Source organism: Cervus canadensis, chromosome 19, assembly GCF_019320065.1.
Source record: "Cervus canadensis isolate Bull #8, Minnesota chromosome 19, ASM1932006v1, whole genome shotgun sequence".
Taxonomy (NCBI): Eukaryota; Metazoa; Chordata; class Mammalia; order Artiodactyla; family Cervidae; genus Cervus; species Cervus canadensis.
The window spans coordinates 46,703,101-46,721,908 of NC_057404.1; the positions used below are offsets into that span (position 1 = coordinate 46,703,101).

General features: G+C 41.3%; 1 protein-coding gene across 4 annotated transcripts; it reads left to right on the plus strand.

Moving 5' to 3' along the window:
* The first annotated feature begins 5,957 nt into the window (after positions 1 to 5,957).
* Positions 5,958 to 10,588, plus strand: RPL34 (ribosomal protein L34). Of its 4 annotated transcripts, none has more exons than XM_043438710.1 (5): positions 5,958 to 6,025; positions 7,016 to 7,089; positions 7,172 to 7,271; positions 7,564 to 7,667; positions 10,478 to 10,588. In XM_043438710.1, exons 2-5 carry the CDS (start codon positions 7,025 to 7,027, stop codon positions 10,560 to 10,562), a joined length of 354 nt encoding a protein of 117 aa, XP_043294645.1. In that variant the 5' UTR covers positions 5,958 to 6,025; positions 7,016 to 7,024; the 3' UTR covers positions 10,563 to 10,588. The 4 variants fall into 4 exon arrangements, with proteins under 4 accessions (XP_043294645.1, XP_043294647.1, XP_043294646.1 ...); XM_043438712.1 differs by lacking the exon at positions 5,958 to 6,025 and adding an exon at positions 6,138 to 6,156; XM_043438711.1 differs by lacking the exon at positions 5,958 to 6,025 and adding an exon at positions 6,207 to 6,225.
* The last annotated feature ends 8,220 nt before the right edge of the window (positions 10,589 to 18,808 follow it).

An 18,808-nucleotide genomic window follows, 5' to 3' on the forward strand; every position in this document is an offset into this window, starting at 1 on the left:
GGTATCCCAACTCAAGAATTAACTTAAAAAGTCCTCAGATGACCCTAGTCTCCAACTGTTCAAGTCACCCCCAGCTGAAGCACCCCTGTCATCCTATAGCAAAGACAAAACATTCCCACTATGCCATGTAGAAATGCTTGGCCCATGGACTCCGTAAGCATAATACAATGGTGTTATTTTAGGCCACTAAGTTTGAGATGGCTTGTTACACAGCAAACAATAACCAGAAGAAGGGCCTAGAGATACAGTGATAAGAATACACTGTGGGGACGTCCCTGGTGGTCCAGTGGCTAAGACTGAGCACCCAATGCAGGGGTCCCAGGTTCAATCCTTGGTCAGGGAACTAGATCCCACAGGCCACAACTAAAACAGATCCCACATACCCCAATGAAGACTGACAATCTCAAGTGCTGCAACTAAGACTGGATACAGCCAAATAAATAAATAGATTTTTTTTTTTTTTAAGTACAGGACAAAAAAAAAAAAAAGTACAGGACTTCCCTGGTGGCTCAGTGGTGAGAAGCCACGTGTCAATGCAGGAAACGTGGGTTTGATCCCTGGTCCTGGAAGATCCCACCTGCCTCAGAGCAACAAAGCCTGTGGGCCACAACTACGGAACCTGTGCTCTAGAGCCCAGGAGCCACAACTACTGAAGCCCGCGAGCCCTAGAGCCCATGCTCTGAAACAGGAGAGGCCACTGCAATGAGAAGCCTGCACACTGCAACTAGAGAGGGGCCCCCACTTGCTGCAACTAGAGAAAAGCCCGCGCGCAACAGTGAAGACTCAGTACAGCCAAAAATAAATAAATAAATAAATAAAAATATTATTTTTAAAAAAAAGAGTACAATGTGTAACGAGATATTTAGTAACTGTACACAGAAATTAATGAACAAAAAACTAAGAGAGAGAAAGATTAATAAAAGCAAATGAGGTACTTTGAAGTATTTAATAACAGTGCCACATCTCTGGCAAGTCTGATAGAGAAAAAATGCAAATACAGATTGAAAGAGAAGAAAAGTCATGTTATAGAACTAGGTTAAGTATAACAAGGGAAAACTGTGATAGTGAGACCACTGTTCTTATCTACTGGGGTGGAGGTGGGCATGGAAAGATAGGTCAGGTCCACTAAATCCACTACAGTGTACTAACAGCTCCCACCTTCTGTTATACTCAACTGCCTGGCAAAGTCTTTCCAGAAATAGAGGGAATATATTCCAAGTAAATGCATTCATTTGTTCATTTATTCAAAGACCACCTTTGGCTCTCTGTCCCAGCCTCCATCTCAAGGGCTGGTACAGAGATGAAAGGCTTTGCAAGGGATGAAAAGGGAAGGACTGGGAAGGAGAGAAAGAACTACAACAAGGTCAGGGGAGAAGCAGCTATGTGAGAGTCAGCAAAGGGAGGGGTAAAACCAGAGCCCTCCATTTGGCATGGTGACAAATGTGAAGCAGGATGGAATTACAGGTCTCACAGTCTGGCATACGTCTCTGCATGGACAGGGAATCTGCCCCTGGCCCCTCACCTGCTTTCTCACCTCAATAACTGGACTGGAAAAACTGGAAAGGAACTTGAGTGGACACTGAGATGCTCTATTCAAATCCTCTCTTCTGGGCTAAGGATATTAGCTGGGTCACTGGACATTGCTCTCAGCTTCAAAAGACTGCCTCACTCACAGTCAGGGAGCTGCCAGACCAAAGACTGGCTGATGCGGGGGTGCAGAGGCCCAGTTTCCTGCCAGTTTAGGACAGCTATGAAGAGCCACAAAAGAATCTGAAATGCAGTACTTGGATGTAATCTCAAAAACTACAGGATGATCTCTGTTCGTTTCCAAGGCAAACCATTCACTATTACAATAATCCAAATTTATGTCCCAACCACTAGTGCCAAAGAAGCTGAAGTTGAATGGTTCTATGAAGACCTTCTAAAACTAACACAAGAAAAAGATGTCCTTTTCATCATAGGGGACTGGGATTCAAAAGTAGGAAGTCAAGAGATACCTGGAGTAATAGGCAAGTTTGGCCTTGGAGTACAGAATGAAGCAGGGCAAAGGCTAATAGAGTTTTGCCAAGAGAAAACGCACTGGTCAGAGCAAACACCCTCATCCAACAACACAAGAGATGACTCTACACATAGACATCACCAGATGGTCAATACCGAAATCAGACTGATTACATTCTTTGCAGCCAAAGATGGAGAAGCTCTATATAGTCAGCTAAAACAAGACCTGGAGCTGACTGTGGCTCAGACCATGAATTCCCTATTGCAAAATTCAGACTTAAATGGAAGAAAGTAGAAAAAACCACTAGACCATGCAGATATTGAAAAGTTGTTGCTAAATCACGCAAAGACGCCGGGGTTCTTGTCCTCCAGAGGAGAAGAATTCAATCTGGGGCCAGAGACAAGGCTGGATCGCTCAGAGCTTTTGTGTAATAAAGTTTTATTAAACTATAAAGGAGATAGAGAAAGCTTCTGACATAGACATCAGAAGGGGGTAGAAAGAGTACCTTGCTAGTGTTAGCAATGGAATTATATTCTCTCAAATTAGTTATTACAGTGAATCAAAAGAATGTCTGGAGGTTGTGAAGACCTCACCAGACCTACTCCCATAATTTACAATTTGAGATAACAGAATTAGCCAGAAGGTTTTTTTCAGAGACTGTCCTCAAGCAGGATACATTATTGTTATATAATCCTAAGGAATGAAGAGGAAAAAAAGTTTGTCCTTGCTTCCTCCTTGAGAATTCCAGACCCTTCTCTCCATGGGGACCCCTAGACTTCTTATCAACCTGCTTAGGAGATGACTCTTTCAGTATGACCTAAATCAAAGCCCTTACAATTATATAGTGGAAGTGACAAATATATTCAAGGGAATAGATTCTCTAGAGTGCCTGGAGTACAATGGATGAAGGTTGGTAACATTGTACAGGAGGCAGTGATCAAGACCATCCCCAAGAAAAAGAAATGCAAAAATGCATAATAGTTGTCTGAGGAAGCCTTACAAATAGCTGTGAAAAGAAGAGAAGTGGAAAGCAAAGGAGAAAAGGAGAGATCTATCCATCTGAATGCAGAGTTCCAAAGAATAGCAAAGAGAGCTAAGAAAACCTTTCTAGTGGTCAATGCAAAGAAATAGAGGAAAACAACGGAATGGGAAAGATTAGAGATCACTTCAAGAAAATTAGGGATACCAAGGTAACATTTCATGCAAAGATGGGCTCAATAAAGGACAGAAACGGTATGAACCTAACAGAACCAGAAGATATTAGGTGGCAAAAACACACAGAAGGACTATAAAAAAGAGATCTTCTTGACCCAGATAACCACAAAGGTGTGACCTAGAGCCAGACATCCTGGAGTGTGAAGTCAAATGGGACTTAAGAAACATCACTATGAACAAAGCTAGTGGAGGTGATGGAAATCCAGCTTAGCTATTTCAAATCCTAAAAGATGATGCTGTGAAAGTGCTGCACTCAATATGCCAGCAAATTTGGAAAACTCAGCAGTAGCCACAGGACTAGAAAAGATCAGTTTTCATTCAAATCCCAAAGAAAGGCAATTTCAAAGAATGTTCAAACAACCACACAGTTGCACCCATCCCACATACTAGCTCAAAATTCTCCAAGTGAGGCTTCAACAGTACGTGAACAGAGAAATTCTAGATGTTCAAGCTGGATTCAGAAAAGGCAGAGGAACCAGAGATCAAATTGCTAACATCCATTGGCAAGAGAATTCCAGAAAAACATCTACTTCTGCTTTATTGACAACGCTAAAGCCTTTGACTGTGTGGATCACAAAAAAAAAAAAAAAACTGTGGAAAATTCTTAGAGATGGGAATACCAGACCATCTTACCCCTCTCCTGAGAAACCTGAATGTAGGTCAAGAAGCAACAGTTAGAACCAGACATGGAACAATGGACTGGTTCCAAATTGGGAAAGGAGTATATCAAGGCTGTATATTGTCACCCTGCTTATTTAACTTATATGCAGAGTACATCATGTGAAATGCCAGGCTGGATGAAGCGCAAGCTGAAATCAAGATTGCATGGAGAAATATCAATAACCTCAGATAGGCAGGTGGCACCACCCTTATGGCAGAAAGCGAAGAGGAACTAAAGAGCCTCCTGATGAAGGTGAGAGAGTGAAAAAACTGGCTTAAAACTCAACATTCAAAAAACTAAGATCATGGCATCTGGTCCCATCACTTCATGGCAACCAGATGGGGAAACAATGGAAACAGTGACAGACTTTTATTTTCTTGCACTCCCAAATCACTGCAGATGGTGACTGCAGCCATGAAATTAAAAGATGGTGGCTCCTTGGAAGAAAAGCTATGACCAACCTAGACAGCACATTAAAAAGCAGAGACATTATTTGGCCAACAAAGGTCCATCTAGTCAAGGCTATGGTTTTTCCAGTAGTCATGTATGGATGTGAGAGTTGGACCATAAAGAAAGCTAAGGGCTGAAGAATTGATGTTTTTGAACTGTGGTGTTGGAGAAGACTCTTGAGAGTCCCTTGGACTGCAAGGAGATCCAGCCTGTCAATCCTGAAGGAAATCAGTACTGAATATTTATTCTTTCCCTCCAGTATTCTTGCCTGGAGAATCCCATGGACAGGGGAGCCTGGTAGGTTCCCAGTCCATGGGATCACAAGAGTCAGATACGACTCAGCAACTGAACCACCACCACCACCATTCACTGAAAGGACTGATGCTGAAGCTCCAATACTTTGGCCACCTGACATGAAGAACTAGCTCACTGGGAAAGACCCTGATGCTGGGAAAGATTGAGACAGGAGAAGAAGAGAACAACAGAGGATCAGATGGTTGCATGGCATCACTGATTCAATAGATGTAAGTTGAGGAAGCTCTGGAAGTTGGTTTTTGACTGGGAAACCTGGCTTACTGCAGTCCATGGGTTCACAAAGAGTTGGACATGACTGAGGGACTGAACTGAACTGATGAAGAGCCACACCAATTCCAGAGCTTCCTGTTGGAACAGATAAGGCCTCAGTAGTAACCACATTGTGGGTCCCCTGATTTTACCTTTCTTTTTTCCTTAAAGATGTATTTTTTAAAAGCATTCCCCAATACACCAGCATACAACTCTCTCTCAGTATGTAAAGACCCTTTTCAGCCGTCCTCCTTAGAGCCCAAGGTGCTCTTCACTTTTTTGGATGTCCTGAGCCCCTTTGACAATATAATGAAAGCAAAGGACTCTTTTTGGAAAAATACACAGAGGCACTTAATGTAAACATTTTTTTTCTTCCTCCTCATCTTTAAGGCCCAGCTCAAACTCTACCACCCATATGAAGCCTCAAGAGACTTTTTGCACATAATCCTAAAATCAGCCACCATCTATTGAGTACTCTCTACAAGAAAATGTACTGAGTGCTTTAACTTCATAATGCCTCTGATCACGAACATAATTCTGCAGGGTAGTTACTATCTTTCTTTTGGAGATTAAAGGACTCACCCAACATAATGCAACTAATAATCAGCAGATATTGCAATAAAATCCTAATTTGTAAAACTTGTGCTTTGAACGAATGTCAAGAAAAAATGAACAGTTAAGGATACTAACTTCTCAAAGGTGACCTAGTGCGAAGTGTCAGAACTGGGATTTAAACTCAGGCCTAACCCCAAAATTGATGCTCTTTATGTCCAATGTGTCCTAGCGCCCGTGAGAACGAGAAAAGGAAGATCCTGTCCCACCTCTGCCTTTTGCAGCTAGCTCCTTTATCATTTGTTTCTACACCGATCCCCAAATGACCTCTGTATGTCGCTGTTGCAGTAGGCGGTAGGCTGAAACACAATCCGGCCCACGAAAGGGAGGCACGTCGCTTGACGCACAACGTGGCTGTGTTATGAAGCCCCTCCACGGAGGGGCGCTACAAGACTGCCGTACAACATGGCGGCGTCCTTGTCACCACGCCTCTTCCGATGACTATTTCCTGTCATGCGCGGTCATATTTGACCCTTGACCCCTCAAGGACTTCCTTTTTCCTCTTCCGGGGACGGCTTCTAGAGGTATGGTTGCCTGTTTCTTCGCTTTATCGCTACTGCATTTACAATCGGCCGCCATCCGGGGAGTTGCAGGGACCAGGATCTCTCAGGCACAGTGTGTTTACCTAGCATAGGTGTAAGGGCTTCGGAGCTAGGTTGGTGGTGAGCTGTTCCTCGGATTTTAGCTTTAGACATCCTTCGATCCCGACCTTCTCTTTGAATCAGTGAGTGTCCGGAGCTCACCACCCCTGGCTTTGCCGCCTTCGCAGTCCAGCGTTAGGAAACAAATGAGTTTTGTTTCGGCTGCTTGAAGCTGCGAAATCGCGGAACGTTCTCATATGTAAGGGCCGCGTTTTAACGCCGCGCCTGCAGCTGTGCTCTGGGAGGGCCGACGAGCGGCATGTCAGGGTCATTTCAAAATGCTTTCTAAGTCTATTAGAGAAGATTAAAGTTTCAACTTGGAATTTTTTGTCTTCGTTTTGGAGAGGCAAACGGCCAGTTCCGTGTCGGCTGACAATTCCAGTATAATGTGTGTTTTATTAATATATTATTTGGGGTAGTTAACTGGAAAATGAGAAGTATAGCTGTCCATCGGTGTTCTAAGGGATTATTCCAGGAAGCCGGAGGATTCCCAAATTGCTGGTACTCGAGTCCTTCATATAAAATCCTCCCGTATACTTTAAATCATCTCTAGATTGCAGCAGCAGATTGCTTATAAAACATAATACAATGTAGATGGCTACGTAAATAGTTATAAGCACACAGCAGATCCAACGTTTGCTCTTGGAACTTGTTGAAATTTTTTTTCCCTTGAATAAAAGGAAGGAAGTATTTTTTATCTGCAGTTTGTTCAATCTGCGGATACAGAATTTGCGCGTAGAGGGCCAGCCTAGTTTTAAAAAATGGAATCCTTCTCGTAAGATACCTTAGTGCAAGGATAGCCTATGTAAAAACATACATGAGTAATGTGTCACCTCTGTGATCTTAAGGTTTTTTAATTTCTTACCTATTTAGGCATTCAGGATGGTGCAGCGTCTGACATACCGCCGTAGGCTGTCCTACAATACAGCCTCTAACAAAACCAGGCTGTAAGTATTTACAAAATTTAATACAGGTATAGTCATTTATTCTGCGGAATGCTGAGCTACTGTCTGTTCTCTCACTTCCTAGGTCCCGAACCCCTGGTAATAGAATTGTTTACCTTTACACCAAGAAGGTTGGGAAAGCACCAAAATCCGCATGTGGTGTGTGCCCAGGCCGACTTAGAGGCGTAAGTGAACCTTTTGCAATAAGTAACAAGGGTTGAGCTTCTGAACATTAATTCCTCCATAAGAGAGTGAGTGAAGGAGAGAGAGGTCACCAGTAGGAGGGTGGGGAATTACTAAGGGTTTATGATCAAAATCTGAAGAACATAGACTTTCTTTTAAAGCCTGTAAGACAAATACAGTGAAATGCTGTTGCATAGATCGTTAATGTTTACACTTGACACTCATTAAATATCAAGGAAAATTTCTGTTACTGTTAAAGCTTCACAAAATAATCTCAACATTTTCTTTATGCAGGTTCGTGCTGTGAGACCTAAAGTTCTCATGAGGTTGTCTAAAACGAAGAAACACGTCAGCCGAGCCTATGGTGGTTCCATGTGTGCTAAATGTGTCCGCGACAGGTAAGTAACTGAAATCAGAGGGGCTGTCTTAAGTGTGTGTGTTTGTGTGGCACTGTGTGCTAATCATTAGAATAGTGAAAAAATAGCAAAAGTGGCATATTCTACAATCCTTCCTTGATTGGGGATAATTGGTGCTGTACGAATTTAAGAATTATATTAGTTCCAATTAATTTAGTAACGTTTTGACATCTTTATGCTGTGTAGAAGTTAAAAAGTTGAGTCCCGATCCAGTAAGAATGTTAGGTTGATGATGGGGAGTGGAAAATCAACATTGTAGAAACAGAATAGCTGGGTATGGTTCTGATGTGGTTGGAGCAGAGCATTGTGGGAGATGTTAGGAAAGGAAGAGATGTCACAGGTCAGGAAGGGCCCTATAGGACAGGTTTTTGGCTTGATTCTTACAAATGTGGGGATTGATGAGGTTTCAACAGGGCAGGGAAACCTTTGGGGTCTTGGAGACTGAATGTGCCCCAGTGTGGATAGTAAAGGCATTCAACAAAGGGTACATGCTTGGAACGGTTTCTCTACTTTGTTAAGGCTAAGGAAATGGCACCTACATGAAGCCGAAGGCTGGACTGAGGGTAAAGGGGGTTATTGGGAGATTGTTGGGTCTTGTGGATATGCCCAAGGATGTGTGTGGCATGTGTGTGTGCTCAGTTGTGTCTGACTATTTGCGACCCTGTGGACTGTCGCCCATCAGGCCCCTCTTTGCATGGAATTTTCCAGGCAAGAATACTGGAGTGGATTGCTGTTCCATTCTCCAGGTAGTGGCATAGATAGGAGTACGGTGTATAAGGGTAATACTTGCTCAGCGGTTTTATGATAAACACTGTCAGGGACTTGGTCCAGTGGTTAAGACTCAGAGCTCCCAATGCAGGGAGCCCAGATTCCATCCCTGGTTGGGGAACTGAGATCCTGCATGCTGAGCTGTGCGGCCTTACTGTTTTAAAAAGAAAAGCTGTCAAAAGTCCATCAGGGAGGTATCAATCTATTTACTTATTTTTTGTGGACAACCCAAGGCTTGTTGCTTAAAGTTTTCATAGCTGGTAAGGGGGTTCATCCCAGGTTTTGTTGAGGCTCTTGCTCTTAATTAACCTCACTGGCTGCATTAAGTTGTCTCCAAAGACCTAAGTGAGGGATGGGATGGGGAGGGAGGTGGGAGGGGGGTTCAGGATGGGGAACACATGTAAATCCATGGCTGATTCATGTCAATGTATGGCAAAAAACACTAAAATATTGTAATTAGCCTCCAACTAATAAAAATAATTGGGGGAGGGGGGGACAAAGACCTAAGTGGAAAGATTTGAGAGGTGTTGGTCTTTATAAGATAAATTGGTTCAGAGACGTGGTTTGCTTCCAGTTTATTCAACTTGTTCTGTGAAATGATCTGGCTCAGTCCCTGTACCAAATCTGACCTCACTTTGTCTTTCAGGACTTAATTTGTAAGGGGAGGTTAGGTGTGTTGCATTGATAGAAAGACAAGCAAAATATATGTAACTTACACAGGAAAACTTAACTATGGTTGAAGTTTGGAGAAGTGACATTAAAGTAGCTAAGAATCTGGGGATAGTATTTGAGGTGGAACCTGAATGATGGGTAAGTTTTCACAAGAGGTGAAGAGGGCATTGCCGATCGGGATTGAGCATGGTTCAGTCTGACACATTGAGATTCCAGAGAGAATGAGAAATGAAATTGGAAAGGTACATTGGATGAATAGGTTGTGAATTTCAAGGTAGAGGAGCTTATTACCAATCTTTGGTTCCCGGGCTCTGCTGAATGTAACCCCATGAGCATATTTGTTAAAAATGAGGCCCTAGCTTCTGGAGTAGCTAGGGTGTAGATCTGTAGCGTAGCTTAAAGCATAGCGTTTGCTGTGACACTGAGGGAGTCTGTTTTGCTCTGATAAGAAGGATATCAGCTATTTCTGTAGTGTGATTTCATCTGGGACATTTGAAGGAGTCAGAAACCCCAGGGTTTGGAGGGTAGCCAGGGGTACCAACGGGGTGCATGGGGGGTGGGTTTCTGTGGGAGTTAAATGAGTGCTTTATCTGTGGAAGTGGCTTTAACAAATGGTAATGAGGACTTGCTGTTTGCCAGGTTTTAACACACTGTAATAATAGTGATAAATAAAACGCTTTCCTCTCTCAACCTGGACCCTTGGCAGTGAAAGCTCAGAGTACTAACCACTGGAACACCAGGAGAGTGCTGCGCATTTCCCCTCTAAATGGAAGTTCTAAGACATGTTGATGAGTGTAGTAGTTTTATTGGTCTTGAATCCCAGTGATGAAAAAAGCTGTCATAAGTGACAGTCTCCTGTGGGATGAATTTATAGTTTATCATGGCCCAGGAGAGTTATTACTGGCATAAAACTGAATTAACCTGTTTTAAGTTCCAGTGTAGGAAGGACACCTTAGGCTGAAGAGGTCTGTCCATAGAATCTCAGCTTAAGTTTTAAATCTATACCTGTGTAGGTTTCCTTTACTCTTCTGGGCATCTTAGCTGATATGCTCAACTCAGTTCTTTCTCTGTCTCCCCCCCCCCCCCCCCAATTTATTGAAGTAAAATTAATTTACAGTGTTAAAAGACTGATTTTTTAAAATTTATTTTTAATTGAAGGATAATTGCTTTACAATTACTTACAATTTATTTATTTACAATTGTGTTGGTTTCTGCCATACAACCATGTGAATCAGCCATGAGTATACATACGTCCCCTCCCTCTTGAACCCCCCCACCCTACTTAGTCTTTTATGAAACTTTTCTTGCCTGTGTTAAATTGATTTTTTTTTAACTAGTATTTTCTTTTCTAGGATCAAGCGTGCTTTCCTTATTGAAGAGCAGAAGATCGTTGTGAAAGTATTGAAAGCACAAGCACAGAGTCAGAAAGCTAAATAAAAAATGAACCATTTTTGAGTAATAAATCAAAACGTCTCATTCTGTTGCTTCTGTTGTGATTTGTTAGTGTACAGGTTTGGTTTCTGTGGCAACTAGAGATTCCCCACACATACACTACAATTTTTAGTGATCACTTTTTTTAGTGAAAATAATTGGAGGTCAGTGATTGCTGGAATTTTTTGATGATACCTCTAGACAACATTAAAATATGGACTGTAATGTATTTTCTCTTAGAGGCTATGTTATATTGTTCCTGTTAATAAATAATGTGAGAGTGTTAGTTGCCCAGGTTCGACTCTTTGTAACCCCATGGACTGTAGCCCACAAGGCTCCTCTGGAATTCTCCAGGCAAGAATACTGGAGTGGATAGCCATTCCCATCTTCAGGGGTGGATCCCGGGTCTCTTGCATTAATTGCAGGTTCTTTACCTCTCTAAAGATTTTAATAATAGCTCATTCTTACAGTATTTAGATTTATCAGTGGACTTCGCTGGTGACTCAGCTGGTAGAGACTCTGCCTGCAATGCAGGAGGCCCAGGTTTGATCCCTGGGTCAAGGAGAGCCCATGGAGAAGGGAATGGCAACCCACTCCAGTATTCTTAACTGGCAAATTCCATGGACAGGAACCTGGCAGGCTGCAGTCCATAGGGTTGCAGAGTCTGACATGACTGAGCAGCTAACACTTAAGACTTTTATCAAGTATTCTTGAAAGTGGTCTACATAAGCTTTTCTGAATTGTCTTCCAAGATCAGTTCTTACAAGGTCATTTCTTAGGACATGTCAAGCTTATTTCCCATCTCAAGGGAGAGTAGAAAGCAGGTTCTGTTTTCACAAGCCAAGAATCTAGAAGCTGGAAAAGTATCTGAATTCTGTAAAATTTGACCTTTTTCCATTTAGGTGTTAACTATGAGGAGTGTTTTCTCTTGATTAAAATCAAGACCATGCCCTTTAACATTTTTGCAGAAGAGGCAAGGCAAAACTAAGTGACCAGGTGGCACTTGAACTCACAGCCATTATAAATTTATTAATGATACTTAATGGCATCTCCATAGCACTTAACATCTTAATTGTGTGGGACACAACTATCGTGTGATGATTTCTGGCTTACGAGTGAGGGGTAAATTGAGGTGTAGGTTATATATATTACCCAGAGCCACTTATGTTGCTAGAATATTTGCAAGTGGTGTGTTCAGTGACTGAGGCACCCCCAGTAAACAGCTAAGAAACGATATCTGAAGCCCTTATGTTTAATCACTAAAATTTTTATTGGGGATATAATTGAAAAACTCTGGACTCTGAGGTAGATTAAACCCTTCTCTGCCTTAGGCTGACTGCATGAACATGTGATCCTGTAGTGTTGTGTTTGATAGAAATTTAATTAAAAGTTGGTACTTTTTAAATAAATTCAATTACTTGATTGGCTTATAGAGTAAATAGGTGTTAAAAGTCTTGAGTTCTTGTCTGTCAGGACTCTTCCCTCCCTACTAAAGACAGTTCCACTGAACGGCTTGACAGAAGAAAGAACTAGCAAGTTTCTGCAAAATAAGTGGATTAACTTAGAAATTTGAGAAAGCCAAAGCATTAAAGTTTCATACTTTAGATGGTTTTTGTTGTTGTCCAGTGGCTTAGTTGTGTCCCAACTGCAATCCCATTGACCAGGATTCCAGGCTTCCCCATCCGTTTCCTGGAGCTTGCTCAAACTCCTGTCCATTGAGTTAGTGATGCCATCAAACCATCTCATCCTATGTTGTCCCCTTCTGCCTCTGCCTTCACTCTTGCCCAGCATCAGGGTCTTTTCCAATGAGTTGCCTCTTCGCATCAGATGCCAAACTATTGGAGCTTCAGCTTCAGCATCCGTCCTTCCAGTGAATATTCAGGGTTGATTTCCTTTAGGATTGACTGCTCTGATCTTGTTCTCCAAGGGTCTACTCCAGCACCACAGTTAAAGGCATCAGTTCTTCAGCACACAGCCTTTATTGTCCAGCTCTCACTTCCATATGTGACTACTGGAAAAACCATAACTTTGACTATATGGACCTTTGTAGGCAAAGTAATACCTGCTTTTTAATACACTGTCTAGATCTGTCATAGCTTTTCTTCCAAGAAGCAGTCGTCTTTTTAATTTCATGACTGCAGTCACCATTCAAAATGATTTTGGAGCCCAGGAAAATAAAGTCTGTCACTGTTTCCATTGTTCCCCATCTACTTGTCATGAAGTGATGAGACCGGATGCCATATTTGTTTTTTGAATTGAGTTTTAAGCCAGCTTTTTCACGCTCCTCTTTCACATTTGTCAAGAAGCTCCTTAATTCCGCTTTGCTTTCTGCCATAAGGGTGGTCAGATGGTTCAACCTTTCCTAAATTTGAAATGTCCACTAGTCTTAAAAAAACAACTTTATAGGTAATTTGGAAAGTATGGAAAAACAATGAAGTCACCTTCAGTTTCAGTATCAGTTCAGTTCAGTCACTCTGTCGTGTCTGACGTTTTGAAGCCCCACGGACCTCAGCGTGCCAGGCTTCCTTGTCTATCACCAATTGCTGGAGCTTGCTCAAACTCGTCTGAATTGGTGATGCCATCCAACCATTTCATCCTGTCATCTTCTGCCTTCAATCTTTCCCACCATCAGGGTCTTTTCCCTGCGCAAACGCGCAGTCCCCTAGGCGGGGTGTGAAACGTGCCTGATTGGTGACCACTTCTTCACCTGGCTTGGCCACAGACTGCTCCCTTCGCTAAGGCAGGCCCTCTTCACCTCATCCTCCCACACTCCCTGGTCCGCTCCCTCCTCCCACACCAGCACTGGCAGGACTCCAGGGCTCATCTTGTGATGTGTAGACACAGAAGAGCAGAGTGGTGTGAACATAGTATCAACTCCGTCCAAGTGGCCAAAATGGATTCTGCACTGTTCTGGGTTTTGATTTTGTAGAGAAAATAAAGCTTTTATTAAATCCAGTTCTGTGTGTGTGACTTAAAGTGTTCTTGACAGGTTCCTAAAAAGACATGTGAATGTAGTCAGTGGTTTCTTTTTAAAGTCTAGTATTTCTCCTTTCATTGAATTGCTTATAAATTCTATTAGAAGGATTGGGGTGGGGGTAGGGAGTTCTTTTACCCTTTAAAGCAGAAAGTCTCCATATGTTTAAATAAATAAATCAAGTTTATTTTCAGCAGTGTCATTTGCAGTTTTTACACTAATGATTTGTCACTTGGGCTCCCAGAATTTTAATAGTCAGTGCTATGTCTAGCTTTAACTGTTAACTATCTTATCACACCAATCAAAATCATATATATACAATTCCTGTGGAGTAAGACTATGAAGCAGAGTTGCACATTATGACTTTTTTTTCTCGGAGTCAGATTACTCATTGCCAGTAAGAGTCCTATCAGTTCAGTCCAGTTCAGTCACTCAGTCGTGTCCGACTCTTTGCGACCCCATGAATCGCAGCACACCAGGCCTCCCTGTCCATCACAAACTCCCGGAGTTTACTCAAACTCATGCCCATCGAGTCGGTGATGCCATCCAGCCATCTCATCCTCTGTCGTCCCCCTCTCCTCCTGCCCCCAATCCCTCCCAGCATCAGGGTCTTTTCCAATGAGTCAACTCTTCACATGAAGTGGCCAAAGTATTGGAATTTCAGCTTCAGCATCAGTCCTTCCAATGAACACCCAGGACTTATCTCCTTCAGGATGGACTGGTTGGATCTCCTTGCAGTCCAAGGGACTCTCAAGAGTCTTCTCCAACACCACAGTTCAAAAGCATCAATTCTTCGGCGCTCAGCTTTCTTTATAGTCCAACTCTCATATCCATACATGACCACTGGAAAAACCATAGCCTTGACCAGATGGACCTTTGTTGCCAAAGTAATGTCTCTGCTTTTTAATATGCTGTCTAGGTTGGTCATAACTTTCCTTCCAAGGAGTAAGCGTCTTTTAATTTCATGGCTGCAGTCACCATCTGCAGTGATTTTGGAATCGATATTACCAGTAGAACCACTGGAGTGGGGATCCAGCTTATTCCAGCTCTGTGTTCAATGATGTCAGTTTGGTGCCTTGAAATTGGGATGGAAGGAGTATTTACACCTGGGAAATCAGCAGGTGCTACAAAATTCTTTTTCCCCTTCCAAGGAGCTTTATATTATCAGCAAGTCACTGGATATTATTCAAATTACAGTCTATTATCACAAGTTAGGTATGATTTTGTTGGTACCAGGAGCTCTCTATATATCTGGTACATGTTTGATTATTATTTGCCCTTAATTTTTTTTTGTAATAAATTCTTAATATGTTGAATCTACAAATATTCTGAAATTTGATTTTATAAACGACAATGAGTCTTTATTGAATCCAGTTCTGTGAATATGGATAAAAACAGAATTTAAAATCTTGAAACGTTGAAAGTTTCATCTCTTTTAACAATGATAAACACTTTATTCAAAACCAAGAGTAAAAAAGTTAAGACTCCATGAGTTTCCTTTTTAAAGGATGGTATTCACAATAATTCTGGATCAAAAGATACTTTCTGATTTCCAAAATATTAGCTAATCAATAATTTTGAGTAAGTCTTAAATGTTTCTGGTTAATTTGAAGGATTATGTAAATATTTTGCCATACATTTACATTACTTTATAACTTGTTTCAGATTTTATTCATTCACTCAACAAATATTTATGAGAAACTGTTACGTTCCAGGAACAATGTTGTTGGGTAAACATTAATACAATTGTTAACAAAGCAAACTCTTCCCCTGCTCTCATGGTCCATGGGGGACTTGGTTAAATGAGGATACAAATATGTTTTTAATTCCACACATTAGAATAAAAACCAAAAAGAAGTACACAGCACTGTGAAACCGTGTAAGAAAGGAACCTCATTGGGGGTGAAGTCAGGCTTTTCAGAGGAAGTCACATTTAAGCTCAGAGCAAGGAGATGTTAGCTGAGTGACAAGGGAGAACATTCCAGATGTAAGAACCAACATGTCCAAATGCCCTAAGTCAAGAAACAATTTGTATAAAAAAACATAAAAACAATACATGCAATGCAATTCATTCTCAATATTTAGAGTTCAGTAAATCTAACCTGTGTGAGCAAATTGTTCATCACTGAGGAGGAGCATCCGTGTTAGCACACAGCTTTAAGTCCACCTGTGTCCCCAGAGTCACGAAGATCTGCGCCACTTTTTCCTTCCTCAGTGAGACCAGTGAAAGAAAAGCTTTCCTAAACTGTTTATTTCACTTAGGAGCAAAGACACTCCTGTGCATCAGAGGATATTTAAATTATGCTATCCCCTAGATAATTTAGGCATCAACCTACTATTAAGGAGAAAAAGCATCAAAGTTATTGACTCAATTCCCCTGATATTCAGTCAACTTTTATATTCCTTGGCCTGTGCAAATGGCCTCAGGGCTATTCCCTCTTTCTTTCTCTTTGGTTGGAAATAAATTTACAGCTTGACATGCCTGTTGAACAAATGGTCTTAAAGAAAATCCAAATGTTTACTACATTTTACAGTAAGTTCTCTAAAGACTTTGTAAACCATATTGTCTCTGTTGCAGCTGCTCAGCTTTACCAATAGAATGTGGAAGCAGCCATAGTCAGTACTGAAATGAATGGTCATGGCTGTGTTCCAATAGAGTTTTATTTACAAAACTGATGTTGGGTCACAGGTGGCCTGCAAGTTGTAGATTGTGGACCTTCCCTGCTCTAGATGACTCCTGCTTCCAGCTACAGCTTCCAGGTACAGCTTCCAGCTGACCAACTACATGAGAAACCTCAAGCAAGACCAGCAGAAAACTGCCTGGTTGAATCTAATCAACCCAAAGGACAGTGAGAAAAAAATTAAAACAACTGTTCTATCACACTAAATTTTAAGGTGGTTGGTTATACAGCAATGTACCACTGAAACAGTTTAATGGTCTTTAAATATTTTTTTTGCTTGTATATTCCTTAAAGAATTTTGAAAAGCTATACAGACCCTCACACATTTTTAGATTATCATCCAAAAATTTTCATTATAAATTTAAAATCATTGCAAAGGATATCATTTCCAACATAGTAAAGGTATGAATATTTCTTTTCAAAATTATTCTATCACTTTTTAAATATATCAGATGGAGGTTACATAGCAACCTTTCTTTTTTTTTTTAAAGGAATAAGCTCTTTTAACTACTGGAAGTTTTATAGTCTTCCTTCTTCTTGACTTGTATTACCATTCCATTTCCTCTATGGAATTTTAAACCATGTTTTCCTGTTGGAAGTCTTTTCCTGATTGGTAATTCCACAATTCTAAGAAAGAAAGCTTTTCTTTCTCTAAGAAAGAAAAAGCAAACAAGAGAAGTGTGGAGTCTTAACACCCATTTGTCCTCTAGATAAAGCAAGGCATCACTGCTTTTTCAACCCTGTTCTCTTTACCTTGTTTTCAAGGGACTCTCTCTCAAGAATGATTCATTGGGCAATTTGGGGGAGATAAAAGAGGTGAGGATGTTAAATTAAAATGGCCGTCACCCCCCTACCCGACCCTGTTCTATTGGGTTGGCCAAAAATTTCATTCAGGTTTTTCTGTAACACCTCATGAAAAAAGACAAATTAACTTTTTGGCCAACCGAATATCTGAATTCAGGTCATCCCAATGTGGGCCAGGACATCCTGCTCCAATATCAAACGTTTCCCTTGTGTGTAAGTCAGGGAAAGATCCAAAGCCCTATGACCGCTGTGCTTCAGCTACTGGATGGGGCTTGAGGGTGAATATGAAAACATGGTGCCTTCCAGGAGCTTGTAGTTTAGCTTCTTAGTTCAGCCACTTATGATTCTGGGGTAATTAGTTTAAATCCATGGTTCAAACTGGAATGACACTTACGAGGCATTTTGTGGGGGGATTGTTGCTACATATTCTATAATGTACAGGACGGTCCTGCTCAACAAACCATCCTGAGTCCTACGTGGCTCTCCAGGACACAGTCAGATTTTGTGTAGGTGAGAAGCCTGCTTACTTATCTCAACCTTGGTAAACACCATTTGAATATAAAATTTTTTTGCATCGTTTTAATAAATTCTAAAATTTCTGGGAATGCACTATGTCAAACCAGGGAGATTATATTTCTCTTCCAAACATTATCTGGAGAAATTTAACATTTTGGAAAAAAGAAATAGCAATGAATAAAGTTTTAAACTTTTGCAAGGGAATCTAAGATTCACAATTTTTAGACAAAACTGTAAATGTATGGGTGAATGTATTGGTTTATATTTTTCTTAAATCTTTGATTCTGGATGTTGTTTTCACAAAATCTGATTAACAATAAGTCAATTTGTGGCTTAATGTATAAATTGATCGTGTTCTGAAAAGAGCACTATGATTTCTAAGTGCTTTGCTTCCTGAGCAAGTTAGAGAATTACTCTGGCAATTAAGAGACTCCAAAGTGTTTTCAATACACTGGTGTTTACTTTGATGGCACGAAGAACTGACATCAACTCGTTCAACAAATATTAACTCTGCACTGGTTGTGTGCAGGCACTAAGTCAGTGCTTACCCTGGGAAGAGTTTCTGGAGTCTCTCATCTGTTTCCCTTACCCCTCTTTCCACACATGCAGGCATGTGGCTTGGAGTAATTGACAAAATTTCACAGGTTCCACTAGTGTTGTTTTGTGACCTTGAGAAGTTGCTTAAATTCTCCGAGTCTCTGCTTTATGAACTCTTCAAGTGTTAGTTGCTCAGTTGTGTCCAATTCTTTGCGACCCCAAGGACTATAGCCCGTCAGGATGCTCCGTTAATAGAATATCCCAGGCAAGAGTACTGGAGTGGGTAGCCATTCCCTTCTCCAGCGGGATCTTCCCAAAACAGGGATCAAACCCGGGTCTCCTGCATTGCAGACAGATTCTTTACTGTGTGAGTCACCAATGAGTATAAAAATACCCCACTTCCAAAAGCTACAAAGAACTTAGTATCTAGCAGGGAATTAACAAACATTAGTTCTGGGTCCCTTTCCAGCTCTCTTCAAAACCTAACCTCATTTCTCTGATAATCAGTGATGCTGAGAATCTTTTCATGTATAGCGCAGGAAGCTCAGCTTGGTGCTCTGTGATGACCTAGACGGGTGGGGTTGGGATTGGGAGGGAGGTCCCAAAAGGAGGGGATATATGTATACCTATAGCTGGTACTGGCTTCCTCGGTGGCTCAGACTGTAAAGAATCTGCCTGCAATGCAGGAGACTTGGGTTTGATCCCTGGATTGGGAAGATCCCACTGGAGAAGGCAATGGC

Coding starts and splice junctions, on each gene's coding strand:
- RPL34 (XM_043438710.1), top strand. CDS start 7,025: ATGGTGCAGCGTCTGACATACCGCCGTAGGCTGTCCTACAATACAGCC. Junction 7,090..7,171: donor GCCTCTAACAAAACCAGGCT/GTAAGTATTTAC, acceptor CTCACTTCCTAG/GTCCCGAACCCCTGGTAATA. Junction 7,668..10,477: donor GCTAAATGTGTCCGCGACAG/GTAAGTAACTGA, acceptor TTTCTTTTCTAG/GATCAAGCGTGCTTTCCTTA.